This window comes from Neopsephotus bourkii, unplaced genomic scaffold (assembly GCF_033783945.1).
Source record: "Neopsephotus bourkii isolate Nb327-2 ecotype Australia unplaced genomic scaffold, CSIRO-AGI_Nbou_v1 NB_1495, whole genome shotgun sequence".
Lineage (NCBI taxonomy): Eukaryota > Metazoa > Chordata > Aves > Psittaciformes > Psittacidae > Neopsephotus > Neopsephotus bourkii.
Window position 1 is genome coordinate 172517 of NW_026901971.1, and position 15895 is coordinate 188411.

The 15895-nt window shown below is 36.3% G+C and overlaps 1 protein-coding gene across 14 annotated transcripts in view; it reads right to left on the reverse strand.

Annotated features, from left to right (window-relative positions):
• MEF2C (myocyte enhancer factor 2C) overlaps window positions 1–15895 on the reverse strand; it is a 118794-nt gene that overhangs the window by 46986 nt on the left and 55913 nt on the right. For all 14 annotated transcript variants that reach the window (XM_061369438.1, XM_061369449.1, XM_061369446.1 and 11 more), the window contains exon 3: window positions 13807–14010. In XM_061369438.1, the coding sequence (XP_061225422.1) occupies window positions 13807–14010 (204 nt within the window). The remainder of the gene's footprint in view (window positions 1–13806; window positions 14011–15895) is intronic.

Here is a 15895-nt window from a genome sequence, read left to right on the forward strand (position 1 = left end):
CAAGAAAACGGGGTTTTGGAATTCCTATCCCTTATCAGCAGTTACACTGCTTACCCAGCGCTGCAGAGAGACTGTCACCCCCAAAAGCCCTGCTGGTCGTTCAAGCTTACTGTCCCCTCCTATACCTAATTTTTCATAGACTTGAAGAAGAGCCACTTTTGTCTTTTAGGAAAAGGCTGTTGATGCAGATTTTCTGTATAAAGTGGTTATAAACCTGCTACAAAACTGGAAACACAGGTTCTGTTTCTTCTTTGGTCTGAATGGGCTCAAATCTGTTGTATCTCGTATCTGTATAAGGGACAGGATTTACCCACCTTCCCATGCTCTGCACAGTTGTAGGTTAAACTTATGCACTTCCCTGCAATATTTTGCTTTTCTCTTGTAACACGTACATTTGTTGGGTCAGAGAAACAAAAATCAATGGGAGACAGAGTTTTGTGGCTTGTTACAGCATTTTTGTTTGAGGGAAGAGTCCGTTGAAATCTGATTTCTGCAGCAGAGCTGATGCTTGCATTTTATGTTTACCAGACTCTCAATAAAATGCAGATAGAATCTTTTAAGAAAGGAATTAAACTGAAGCTTCTGTCACTTTGATGGCACACAAACACCAGCAATATTTTCTGATTCTGGTTTGTGAAAAGCTTGACAGTATTAGGAATTCATTACAAGGGTTATTTTGCTCACGGAGGACCGAGAGTTCCTAGATCTTTAGTGCTTAAACTGGGAAAAGACTCTCCATTTCCCCAGCATTAACCAAGGCCCAGACTGGGTTAATGCGTAGTAAAGCACAGTACAGGCCCCTGGGAGTCTTCAAGATCAAATAACAAAATCTCTCACGAAGTTCATAGACCTCCAGATTAGGCTTTTGGATAAAATACCTTAACTGCCATATTTTAAAGTTTGTGTTTAGTTACTTCTGCGAAACACCTTCAGACATAGGTTGGAAAGTACTAGGCATAATTGTGATTTTTTTATTCATGAGTTAAACAATACATGTGGGTTGTGTGAAAATTTACATCTGAGAAGGCAAGCTTCTTTTCACACAGGTTACAAAAAACAGATTAAATGCTAATGTGCATACTACTAAGTGCTGGAGACAAAGGTGTAAAGCTTCCATTTTACTGATATATGTTTGAACATGCTAAAAGTATACAATAAACAAGCCCTAGAATACAATGGTGAAAAGAAAAATTATGTGGTTTTATGCTTTTCACATGATAGCCGTGATTCTATTGCAGTAAGCTAAACATACTTTAAACACCGTACACTGCATTAGAAACTGCTGCTTTGTCAAGAGTTTGATCTCTTTTCAATCAATCCATAGCAGCTGTGTGTTGTTTAAAGTACTTTTATTGACTCTTCTGTAATTTGCTTTCTTTGAACAGCCTGTGTGCTGTAACATTTGATCAAAGAAATAAACGTATGCTTTAACAACCCAAAGTAAAGTGCATGCACATTTTTATACTCCGCACAATAAAATGTAATTATGGTTGTCTACAGATCACACAGGATGATATAAACAAATGGGTTTGAGATTTTTGTTTTAATGCAAGTCTATCCAATACAGATTCTTCCTTTTAATACCACTGTCTATAATGCAAAAAACATTAATGAACTGTTTAGAACACAGACAATGTAACTCCTTTTAACAGACATTTTTACTCCTCCATTAACTGCTAACTATATATAAAAACACACAGCAACATTAAGTAAGGAAAACACAACAACCTAAAGTTGTGGATTTATAAATTACTTCATAAAACAAAAGCACTGATTGAAACTCTGTTTTAAAGTATCATTTTTAATTCAAAGAACAATGGCTATTTAAGATTTAACTGCATTCAGCAGTTCTGGACTATGGACATTAATTCACAACTGACTGCTATACTTGTGATTATTAAAAATGTAGAACAATAAAGCACATGTGTTTGAGGTTTCATAGCCCTGCAAATTTGGTAATTTATAGTTATTTCAATTGTCTTTTATATAAACAAACCCATGGAGGCCTCCCTGAATTGAGGGCAAATAGATCCTAATCAATATGAACTACATAATACGTAAAGGATGGATGCAAATTTTAGAGTACACAAATAAATAATTAATTTATATCTTCTTACTGTAACAAGGAAGAAAAGTCAGCATATTTTGAAGTGTAATGGAACTTCTGCCAGAACTATAAAAACCGTGGAAAGCGATCTCAAGAACAGATAACTGCTATCTGCATGCAGCCCAGGGGAGAAGCGTGGAGATATTTTGCTTCAGGAATACCAGAAGGGTGAGGTGCACTAAGCAAAACATTTAAACGCCAGCTCCCTAGCAGGTGAAGTAGGCAAAAAGCCAGGAACAGGCTGACTTTTTGTACCCACATCCCCTCTGCTGATGTAGTTCTTCCTGCACAGTGGCCTTGTTAATCAGGGAAAGGGGTTTTCTTACTGCCAACTCCCTGTGGCATGGAATGGAAGTGGAGGCTTTTACTTCTCTGTATAGATAATAAATGCTGCTCATAGTATGAACTGCTTAGGTCCCCATTCTGCCACCATTACTGACACTGGAACAGCTTCAAAAATAAAGCCATGATTCTGCAGATATTTGCAGGAGCATTTAATTTTCTTTTAGGGAATATTTTCATTGTCTGAAATAGGATTCCTATGAATCTTTGCAGAAATACGACCTATTCTAGTAGTGCTTACTACAAAGGTGATAGAATCCATAGAAACTGGTGTCTTTGCTAGGAACCATAACCAGAGATTTCTGAAGTTAGTCAGAAGGCTCCCATTCACCACTCTAGGCTTTAAATTGGGGCTCAAGTCAACCTTAATAAAGGACTTTGATTACATATCAGAGTTTTTTGACTTTTGATAGTGTATGGCTCTTTTTATCTAATACAACTATAAGCAATGGCTAAGGGCCCATATCTGGAAACACACACGGAAAAAAAAAACTGACTTTGCTAATGTGTAAGCATATGAAGAACTATGCATCACTTGATGATTTTGCTAGAAATTCAGTGCTGCATCATCTTCAACACTGGTTTGACAAAGAACAGTTGACAGCTTATGGGAACCCAATAAAAATGTCTTGGGGAAAAAAGGGCAAGGTCAACAGTTTGCAGTAAAGATAGTTGTAAGAGAAGATGTGGTATTTCTACACTTGTGAGTATTACTACTGTGTAAGAATCCAGGTAAATAACCACAATTTGTATTTACCTTATGGAGCACGGATGTCTCAATCATGAAAATGAAAAATGGGTTTGCTCACAAAAGCCTTTGTGTCTGGAATGTAGCTATAAGTAGCTCACTATCTAGGTTGAAAATGGTAATGGAGGCTAGTGTGTCCTATTTTTCCATGCTTGCAGTGAAGATACAATATGGGAATTCAGCCTTGGTAATTACTAATACACCACATAGACACAATTACACCCTGTGTACTGCATAAAGGAATCACTTGTGGTCTGCCTCCATTACAAAGAGCAGTAGGGGGCCAACATGCAAGAAGACAAAATGCTTTACAAGGAGGAAGGAGACCAGAAGAGTCGATGCATCCAAATACAAGGACCTTGATTCTTTTTGGAGTGATTTAAGTCCCTTTCCATCAATTATCGTCCTTTGTCTCCAGAGTCTTATCACAAGCAGCATTACAGGAACTGAACAAAACAATACTCAGGCTCAAATAACCCTGTGAACTGTGCTGACATTTCCACACCCTGTTGCTGTGTTTGACCAGGTTACTCAGACCTAGAAATATACAAAAATAAACTCAACTAAAACAAAAAAATCCATCCAGAACAACAAACATTCCTGTTTTAAATAACATGCTCAACCCTTCCTGGTGTCTTTTCTCCTGTTTAGTATTATGGATACCTCTTACTTCAATACCACAATGGTGATGTGATATAAAAACCTCTGTAGCACACAACGAGGCTGACTTTCTCTTGTATGGTAGCTTTTCAAATTAAAAGTTCCTGTTTTGCGGGGTTCGCAACAAGTTTATTTTAAAGTTAATTAGAACCAACCCCTCGCCATTCCCATTTCCTCTATACTCTTGTTGAAATTTGAGTTTTAGATAAATGAAGAATTACAAATAAAAACTTCAGTTATGTATATGCAGAAGTGCTTTGCAGCTGAAGTTTGATTTCTTGGTGAAATACAACCAAACCAACTTACTCACTTTTACTGTTCAGAATCAGAGTAATACAAAAGTAATACAAAGTAATTCATTCTTACTGGCATGTGAACTTTTGAGGGCACAATTTTAAATATGAAATAAATTGAAAGCATCTATTTTTTTCATTCATTCACACTAGATATCTGACATTTCATGGTAATTCTTGACAGAACATTGCAGTCATTGCTCATCTGGAAATAAAAAACGTGGAAAGTAAAAAAAGAAACCCCAAGGACCTTCGGAAAGTCAGCTATTTCTGACAGTAAGTTAGCTTCTGTGAAACAAAGCCCTGTCTTTCAGAAAGCGTTTACGATCTATGAGGAAAAAAAAAAAATATATCCTTGGGCTAAAATGTTTATTGGCACCTAGAAGTCTGAAGAGAGCAAGTCAGGCCTGTGGTTTTTTGAGGGCACTTTATCATCGCCTGCATTCTCAAAGGGATCTGTGAATGAATAGAGCTGGATTACTCAGCCTTCTAGTCCACGCCTATTCCTCTCCATTTTCCTTGGCAAGACTGAGAGCCAAGCTATTTTTAGCTAGCCAGTTTTCTATTTTTAGACAAATATCAGTTAAAAGACATTGTTAGAAAACTTAAAAAAAGAAAAACACAAAAGGGGGATGGGATGAGGCTTCCCATCTCATGTTGTGAAGCACGCCCTTCAACCTGTAACTCCAGGCGTTTCAGCTGCTTCCAATCTTGGAAAAAGAAAGAAAATTCAGAGTTCAGGGATTTAAAAATAAACCTACCCTCGGGCAAACAGACCAAAATACAACAAGCTGTTACTATGTGAAACAGTGACTACAAAAACAAAGCACATTCTCCAATAACTAGATTGGGATAAAACTTTGGAACTATTAAATTATAAGAATGTTACACAGACATGTAAGATTTTTCCAGCATCTCAGCCAGATATATGATATTTTGGAGAAGGAAACAGTGATCTGTGAAATAGACCTTGCTCTAAGAAACAGAAATTTAAGTTCCCAGTTTGAAAAACTATGAACAAGAGTTTGGAACACATTTATATTGTGCACATATTTTTCACCTTTGTCATTGTAACATTTTTGTAACAGTTTGCCTAAAACATCTCCTAAGTTATTAAAATATTTTAAAAATTATTACTAATAATAAAAGTATAAAAGAAAAATAGCAGAGGGATATGACTAATAACAATAACTGATCCTCAGTAAGTAAAAATCACAAGCTCCAGAGCCTCCTCAAAATATACTCAAAAGCAGATCTTGCTTTACTGTGTGTTTCAGAGAAACAAACTTTGCATCCATTTTAGTTTTCACTGTCCCTGTCCGCTTTTTCCAGGAATGAAAAAACAAGCTATTAGGATTGCTACTTCAGTTTCATTTGAGACACATTAGGATAACAAACTATGTTTCATATCAATTAAATTCTTACTGCAAATAAACCAGAGTGGAAAACTTTTGGAGATTTTTTTTTTTTTTTTTTGAGAGAAAGCCAAACAAAACAACTCATTATACAACTTTCCCTTAGCTGCATTTTTCAAGTACAGGATTAATTTGAAACATATTAGTAAGAAACCCCTCAAATAATAGTGTCAACATTTGACCCTCTACCCTTCTTCTAAGCTGCAAAGCATCAAGAATCTATCACTTATTAGAGGCACAGCAACAGGATGCTGCAGAGTTATCAAGGACAGCTTAAACAATCACCTGTAGATGAAAAGATAAAGAGTAAAAAATCTTTGTGGATAAGTGGGAGGAAGGGAATAAATTGCTATCTATTGGGTGTAGTAGAGGGACTGACTGGGACAGTTCCACTGACTGGAACAGCAGACCCATTAAGGGACTACTTCGAACAGAAGAGAATTGCCTTCCACGCTTTTCCAAAAACTTTGCTTGTGGTCTTGTAATAGCTAATATTTATATAAAGCCCAAAATTGATGGAATAATAAGATTAGGTAAGAATATCACTTTTCGTTTAAAAAAATATGCATTTCTAAATTAATTGTTTGGGAACATGAAAATAAGATTGATAAAGTGGAAGCTTTTTTTTTTAGTATTTTTGAAAATGGGATATTTTTTTCTCCAAAATCTTTTCACACTAATAATGGTTAGGAAAAACACAGAAAAAACTCACATGAGGATATTAGGCTACAAACACATTTTCAAAGGCTCAAAACTCAGAAGGCAAACAAAGAAATATCACAAAAATGCTGAAGATCTTGAAGTCAATCACAACCTATTACACAAGGTTAGTAATAATGATTTGGCTCGTATTTACTAAAAATGAAACAAGAATTAAGCATTTAAAAAGCCTAAATCATCATCCAAAGGAAATTCTTTGGCTAGTTGACCCTGCCCAATCATCCCCTGACCTGTGGAAACTGGTAATGGTAGCTAATTTTTTTTTACCAAGCTGGTCTTCAGTCAATTTACAAAGGAAATCAATAATGCTACCCCCATTTTACAGGTAGGGAAACTAGAAGCATTAGGAGAAAATCTGACTTTTCCAAGGTCACACAACAGTATTTGGCAAAGCTATTAATAAAATATGAGTCTCATGAGTCCTAGTCCAGGGCAGTATCCAATAGACTGTACTGTCTTTAGATCACCCTGAATAACCTTTCTTACATACAGGGTTACTTTCTATACTGTCCCAGAACTTCAGCCCATGGTAGCTGACACAATTCCTCTGATTTCAACAGCTGAAGAGCTGACTTGATGTGTACTTTATGTCTTGTTTATATGCAGTAGCATGTTACGTTGATAAGAAAATACACTTACATTAAACAACCTACAACAGTTGCCTTACTTTTCCTAAAAAGAGCACATGTATAGTTATATGGGCTTATTTACTATAAATATACAGTTAAGAGACTTAATTGATATGAAGAGGCTTTCAGAATCTAATTAACCTCCCAGCTAGTCATTAGCTCTGTGACCTTTAGAAATAACTGACAGAAGGATTTTTTTTCCTCTTCATCTCATTCAGAGAGAATGCACACTAAGTGACTAATCCTACATGTTGCTGTAGGACCCACAGCACACCTGTAAGAACTGATGGAATAATGTGCAGTAAGTCCATTAGCAAAACAGGACTGTGGCATTCCTCTCAGGCACAATACACTGACTGTGTAGCACACCATATGTATGTACCATTCACTGTCTGAGCGCCATCCTCATCAACTCCCAACCTTCCAATGTGCTAGAGCTGGACCAAGTGTAAAGCACGAAGTCCTTCAAGGCTGTGTAGTCATATTTCATGCCTGTGTTGCTGATCATACTAAAAGTGATAGGATTCTTAATTCAAGCTAGTACTGCTACAAACTCGTGGAAGTATTAATTATTATATATCACGAATTGCATGTTGTTATTATACATATTATTTTAGAGCAAAATGCTTTTCCAACAAGCGATGACACACACATAAAAGCAAAATTCTGAATTCCACCCCCCCGTAGGGGTATTTGTTCCCTACCATCTGAACATTAAGGCCTGTAAAGATGTCTCTATGTGTTGTAAAACAGAAAGGATGTGCAGTTTGCAGGACAATTTTCACATGCCCATAAGCTCACCTCTTCCCCTTGGGGGAAAATGCTGTTGAAAACGGCACTCATTTCTCTTGCTAAACCTCTCTTGCTGGGGGAAGGCAAAATACTCTGCAAAATGTCAACAGTCACTACAGCAATGAAGATCCATGAACCCATGCAAATAAAGTTAAAAATACAATGCTAGATGCTGACTATCCATGAAGACGAATCCACAATTAGCAATTATTGAAATCTGAAATTAGAACTACTTTTTCTCCCCATGGCCCACCCAGCAACCCCATTACAATGGCCCTAGGATAATTAAAGTCTCCTAGAGTAGCTCAGGCTAATTTTTTATGAAGTTTTCTGTATCACTGATACAGTTTCTCCAAAATTACCCAACTTCTGTGAGAAAAGAGAGGGAAAAGATGATGGAGTGGCTTCAAGTGTAATGGAAAAAGTGATTCCTAACAGCCAGACTGAAGCAGCATTATCTGAAAATGAGGAGTCCCTCAGAAATGGTCAAAAGATGGTCGTTGGTACAAGAGGTATAAACACTGTTTGATAGAAACAGGATTCATGTTACTGTACATGCAGAATCATGTTACTGTATCATCATCACCTTATTTTGCTACCCATTCTTGCTGTGCTATGTCTGAAGTGGGGCCATAAACACTTTGAGGTAGGACCTGTTAGGGTGCATTAGAACACAGCAAAATTGTAAGAGTAGGTGGGTGGAAGGGCACAGGATGCTTGATATGTATTCAGGTGAAAAAAAAAACAAACAACCCACAGAGTAAACAATGTATTATAGCTGAGAAGCCAAACAAGGACAAGGTTTTACTGAAGAAGGATATGACAGTGTATTGCAGGAGCTGACATCTTCCTATATGTAAAAGTCCTATATGTTAAGGACCCTGAACTCTTCCTAAGTGTGAAAAAAAAGAAACCAAAAAAAAAAAAAGGAAGTCGAAGCCAGATGCCAGTAAAAGACAGAGCCAAAGGCAGATAGCAGAAGGGATATTTTGGAAAATACCATAATCAATGTTATCGAAGAGTATCCTCAAAGATAAAAGACAGCTGCAAATACCATGGAGATGTGTGTGCATGCATGCAAATTAGCAGTTTTGAGTAGAGAACTTTACAAAATTCAAAGAAGATTTGATGGGGGATCAGCATTGCTAATATAGAGAACCTCAGATAGGAAAGAGAAAAATGGAGGAAGTTTGTGTTGTTCCTCTTTTTTCTCTACCCATGATTACTGGTATTGCAGAGAAGAACTGATGAGGTGGATGTATATTGGACAGAAAATGGACAGAAAATGGAAGATCTGTTTAATGGGATGAATTTGAAAGGGTTGATCTAGTACGAGAACTTGAATTAAAGGTAGTGACCCCTCCATCAGCAAAGGAATAGAAGCCTGTTGGAGAAAGAGGGACAATAAGAGCAGCAGGGCCAAAGAAAATTATGGATTTGGGGCTTAAGAAGAGCTGAAGGATGAAGTGGTTAGTGATCTGTCGAGGAATGACTTATGTGCATGCAAAGGATCAGTGTATTAGATTCAGTATCCAAGAAATAGAATCAAAACCAAGAGTTAGTGAAAACTGACTAGAGGTCTGCTAAGGCTGAGACAGCATCTGATCCTTTGACATGAAAAAAGTGACAAGGAAGAAGGGACAATGACAGAAAAAACAGGCAGGATGTTTCACCTTAAATCAACAAACGCTTGATGGCTCAGGGTTGTAATTAGCATTTGCAGCCAAGATGGAAATGAATTCATGTATCCCTTCTCTGAAATACGCCCCCTACAATCTAATGGCAATGTCCTATCTGAGCTCCTAAACAGTGGGCTTATAGTGCTTTGGCACTGGATTCTTGTCACTCACAGTATTCTGGCAGTGAAATATCACTGAAATACATTGTATTACATCCACTTCTGCTTTACAGAAACAAGGAGAGGATCTGGCCTCATCTTAAATAAATGCAAAAAATGCATAATGCACATGGCTTGTCTGTTGTAAAACTCTGGCACTTACCCATTTCCTCTCTGCTGTAAGAAAATATTGTCTAGTCCTACACAACTGTGCTGATAAACAACAAACTCATAAGGTAAGGGTTTTTTTCTGATAGAGCATATCGGAATTGGATGTATTGACAAACTCCTAAGGACAGACTGGAAATATAGTTGTAAAAACACTACCTCTGTACCAAAGATCGTGTGCCAAATGCCGCAGGATTTTGTAATGGGAGGAAAATGTAATCCCATTTTAAAGTAAAGATTTGCAAACCTTCCAGTAATTATATCACAGGGTTTTAAATGACAGCTGCTGAATATTTTGTTGTAAAGATGTTTTTTTTCCTCAGTGTTGAAGGAGCCCTGCATGTTAAAATAGGTCACTATATCCAGCAACCAACGTGTACTTTTCAACTGAGGCAAAACTGAAGAATGACTGTGGTGTGAGTGGTTTGGTTGGTGAGGACATAAAGGCTTCAGTTTGAAGAATCCAGTTAACTCTAAACAGAAGTCTCCGAATGAACTTTTCTTTTTAAGAACAAATACATTTCATGCCTCCCCGTCCCCCCCCGACTTTCCTAAGACTTACAATTATTGTCACTGATGCTTAAAATGAATAAACTTTAGTGTTGAATGTAAACATTTTCACCTTCATGAGTACACATTGATTTTTAGTTACCTGTGCATGTTGTAAGTATATTTACTGCATAATAACTGAAACACTTTCAGGTGGTAAATAATTTTGTGGTCTAAACAGCTCAGATATCAGTTATATCTATTATATTAATTACATGTACATAAAATTACTACATGTTTAAAGAAAGTATAACCTTTCTGCTTGAAACATTAAATCGAAAGAACTCAAAAGAGTAACAGTAACTGAACTTTACAATTTTATTCATGTTAGCCACTCCATTTTACATCATGACAGATGCAATCAGATCATACACCTAACAGGTTGGGTATGACCAAATCGCTTCGTTTGCAGCAACAGAAGTATTCAAATGAAAGTCAATGAGTTTTTCCCTTGAAAAAGAGTGCAATGTTTGTTACATGTATGACACTTGGTGTCTTTCAGTACTTCAAATAACAAATTATGGCTTGAAGACTCATTCCTTCAGAAATGCTAAATATAATTAAACCCAGTAACTAAACTGGAAACATTTGCTTAATAAAATTAACAGCTTTTGCCAGCCATACATGAAAATTTATGTAATTTTTCCATTTGAATAGCAGTGGTTTAACTTAAAAGTAAATAAATACATATTAGACCTAGTTTTTTGATTTCTTTGAATATATATTGCTCAAGGAAGTTATACCACATTCTAATGACTGATATAATTCTACCGCAACCAAAAAGTAACTGAATAGTTAATATTATGCTGAATGTGAACAGAAATTGGATTTTAAACTAAAGACCCTTACATGGTTGACAGTTATATTTCAAATTTTCATGTCTACGTAAAAAAGTTTTCTTCCTCTGCTGCACAGAAATCTGTGAGAACAGCTATGCCCTTTTCTCCCACTGAAATACAGTTATTGAACAGTCATTTAGCTGAAAATGATCAGATTTAATAATACTGTCTGAATCTCAGCTGCTGTTGATTGCTCTGGAAGAACAAGATTAAAAATTTGTGTGAAATCTAGCTGTCTGAAAGTTATAAAAAAATGGACTTTTTGGAAGGAAAATATGTGTAATGTAGTCAGTTTAACTGATCAATTTAAGTATTTAAATGTGTGGCAGATTTATATCCTGTATCTAAAAATATATCCAAACTACATGCCATTTTTCAGATTGCATATTTTTCATGGTCTCTATTGCTCTATTGTACTTGTAACTGCGACTTTAGTTATCAAGTAAAGGCATGATAATACAAAACCCTTGTCAAAATCTACACCTGCACCAAGTACTACTTTGATGAGTGTTGGCATTGCTGTGGCTTAAGTATTATGTGTTTACAAGCAGAACACTGCAAAACATAACAGCAAAATGATCAAATGACTAAATTCAGAGCCGACAGAACATACAGAAAAAAGTACAAATATGCACTTCATTTGGCCTTTTCTGCCTGTTGTTAGATTATTCAATTTAAATAGTGTTTATTTCAATTACCTACTTTTATTTGGCTCCTTTTAGAGGAGCAAAAAGGGATGCCCATCAAATGTTTGGTATAGGCAGAAAATTGTATTATCTGCCTGCATAACTGCCTACTAGCCTACCCAAACTGGGCCACTATTTTTGTAGGAAAGGGACTTTGCTGATGCAGAGTGCTCTTTCTGAAACTCTGAAAGATACAACAAAATGGACATTAATTTAAATTTTACATTTTTACTCCAGTTTCTTGAAAAACCACAGTGCTCATGATTAAAAGTATTCATTCATTGTGAAACAAGTAATAAATCTGTAACTACTGGCTTACCTATTCCCATGCAAAAGCTAGCGGGAAGAAGTAAAGATATCACAGAAAACTTTTCCTGCTAAGAACATTCTGGCTTTTTGCCACTGAGAAAGGACAGGTCATTTATTCTGGGGACAGAATTTGAATCCTGCTGGGCACGACATGGGCTTACAAGAGCTAGGTGACAGGAAAGGCTTCATGTGCCTACTGGAGAGCTGAAGTAAGAGAAGAAAGGACGAGATGGAGAGGGGGAAGAAATTATGCACTTTCCTCTTAGTCTTAACTCACATAAACTCTTGATCTCCTGTCAGAACATCATCCTCTCCTAACAGGGGTGAAAATCTACTGGGAGATCACGAAGGAACCAAAACAGTATCATCCTATATGTTGACATAAGGATAGACAGAAAAGTGTTATATATATTCCTGGGTTGCAGTCTTTGACAATCTATGGTGGTGTGACTCTGACATCTTGTAACAAGTGTGAAGATGTCTATTACAGAGTATTTTTCATCTGTCAAAACCACATTACAGGTAATTCACACACTTACTTTCTTCCATTGCTGGTCTCAAACACATAACTAACCTAGGTGAAGATTCAAAAAGCACCAAAGTCTCATTTTAGACAACACCTGAAACCAACCTTAAATAAGATCTGAAGTAACCTAAGTGTATAGGCCAAGGTTTCCAATAGCATTTATCAATGAATTTTCACTGATTGCTAAGACAGGACCTCACCCTTCCAGTGCTTTGTAAAATTATACTGTTAGAAGCCTATTCACTTGCTATGAAAGCAGGAGTTGCATTAAGTGACATAACCAGTTTTTTAGATAATCACTCTGAGCGTTTTGCTATGACAACAAAATCATTAAAAGCTTCATTTATTTTGCATGGCTTGAATCCTAATGTGATTATAAAGTAAACTCACTTTTTCGCAATTATGTGAAGCTTAAAATTGACTAAAACATAAAATTTTAATAATTTTCAGTAATTGTAAATAAAACTTTCCCTATGTAATTAAAAAAAATTACCAGGTGTGTCTAGATTTCTGGTAGTACTGCTTTGATGATGTTATTATTATGTTATGGTAACAGCATTCTGTGTGAGGTAGCTAAAACATTTGGTTTTGTGCAATTCACAAGCAAAGTTTTCTTGCATTTAATCCAACCTCCTTCCTCTGTAAATAACCAGAAATCTAAACAAGTCAGTTGAATGCCTAAAAGCATTGATTTTAAATCTTTTTCCTCAGCATCTTTTACAACATATTTTTTTGGTTTCTCCTGGACAAAGCACATTATAACTTTTGGAGCGAGAAGATAAAACACACTAGTGTTCTGGAAAACGTCATCAGGAGCAACTAGGAGGCAAGAGGGAGATTCAGCTAGGAGGTAGTGGTCAAGGCATGGAGAGAGCTAATGGGACATAGCAGCACAACAGGCTTGATGACAGGGGGCTGGACAACCCATCCCTGGAGTTTCTGCTGAGCCTGCGGGACTCAGCAGGATAGAATTTACAGCTCACATAAGACATGGATCCCCTCCAGTCTCTGCTGCACCACCTTCAACCCCCAAGCCAACTCTCTCTTGTCCCTGTTCTGCTCTCCTGCTGTTATGTCACCTCCAGGGTACATTCTACAGCCCTTGAGAAAGATGATAATGTCTTTTGCTTTGAGTCCCTGCACCTCAGAGTAGAATAAAGGATCTTCACGGAACACAAAATCTTACCTCAACAATATCTGAATTTGTTCGACTTTCGTGAGGCTCATTGTATTCAGTATATTTCAGCAACACTTTGTCCATGTCAGTGCTGGCATACTGGAACAGTTTGTTGGTGCTGTTGAAGATGATCAGAGCAATCTCACAATCACACAAAACACTCAGCTCATAAGCCTTCTTCATTAACCCAAATTTCCTCTTAGTAAATGTCACCTGGAAAAAAAAGAAAGGTCCATTAGAAATCCCTGAGCTGGCTTTTGTGGTCCTTTTTTTGGAAATATAATCTGTGACTGTGAAGTGAACATGTTCAAAGGCAAATGCATAAATATAAATATAGTTCCAAAATAGAATATAAGTATACGTGCGTGTTACCTAAGTAAGGAAATACACAAAATTATCACAGCACAAAATTAGAAGTACAGTTAAAGAGCATGGGACATCTTCATTTTCATTAAGTAGTGCTATGAAGTGTCCTTGTAACTGCATACATCTTTCCCATCAACATTTTAAAAATGCATTTCAGTTTGAAAACATGCAGTAAATTATTATCTTTGATAGTGACTGACTTTGATTCCATGCCCCCTAAATCCTGCTAGATTTTTAGTGAAGAAATTATTTCACACAGTGTTTCAGTTGTGTAAAAATAAATTGTTCATATAAACACACACGATAATTTTGAAGAAATATGATGTTTTAAAATTTCAGACACTCATGAGAAATGAGCACAGAGAAGAAACAGCAGCTGGCCAGCAACAAATGCCTTGAAACAAGGTCTTTTCTAAACACAGACATAATTTATTTCATTTCAAATTAGGTACTTAGAAATATGAACTGTCATTTTTTAGTACAAATTCTTAGGGTCATGTTATGAAAGAAAAAAATAGGAACATGCTTATAAGTTTCCATTAGCTTAGCTAATGACCTGGCATCATGCAAAACCTAGGCAGTGCGAAAAATATCATTACTCTGTATAAAACCTTAATTTTTCACAGGGACTGTTTTGACAATGAAAGACCTGCATATCTTTTTTTTTTCCTCCTCTTTTCTGCACTAGCTTACAAGTTCCAGTAAGACACGTGACTCAGAATAAGAAACTACCGTAAGCTGTTTAAGCTAATTGTATGGTTGAGTTTTTCTCCTTCTTCCAATTCTTCATATATGCGATTTCCATTAAGCACATACAATGACTACGATTTTTTTACATCATTTTTTTTCTCTAATAATTCTCAGTGACTAGAATTTTTAAGATGAAAATACGGTTTTGGTAAACTTATTATTAATCAAACATGTGGTCAAGATCTTCGATAGCTCAAGGACAGACAACGAAGTTTATGGTTCTGCCGAATCCTGTGCTTGTTGCTACCATAAGCAATAGCTCCCCTGCACTTTAATGCTGAAGCAAGAAGTTTCATCTGTACATGGTTTGTATAGCTGCTGTTTTATCTTGTCACACTCTTAATGCAAGTTAATGCTAACAACTGTGACCCCAGATTACCTTAAAATCCCAGCACATCAGGCCATGGAAAACATGATCTTTAGTGTTGCTAATCCCTATTTGCTAGTCCACCTCAGAAATATGAGGTTCTGTGCCAATCCTATGAGCACCTATTCTCCCAAAAGTATACTGAATGTTACTCCTCTTATTGTTTCAATCTCCTTAGCCTATGTCAATGTATAATTAAGAAAAGATTAATTGCCATTATACACAACTACTCAAGCATTTTAAAAACACACTTTCCACAGCACTGGTCTCAAGGATGATTAATTTATAGTAAGCTCTTTCTAAATTTGTCTGTCTCAATGGTTTTTGATATTTGGAATGAATAATGAGGTAGGTAACAAAACTCCATTCAAATTCTGGAAAAAAACCCTTGCCATCTTTCAAATGCTCTTTTAATGTTTTCTCTGATTACAGAAAATTGCAATGCATTTGTTGAAACATATATATCTATAAAAGCATGTTAGAAAAACGTAAATACACAGAAATTAACATGTACTAACTCAACATATTTTTCTGCATCTAAAATGCCTTTCAATCAACTTTTTGACCACAGTGCTGTAGGTGCAGTGTCTCTGTACAGTATGGTTTCTGTTGCAC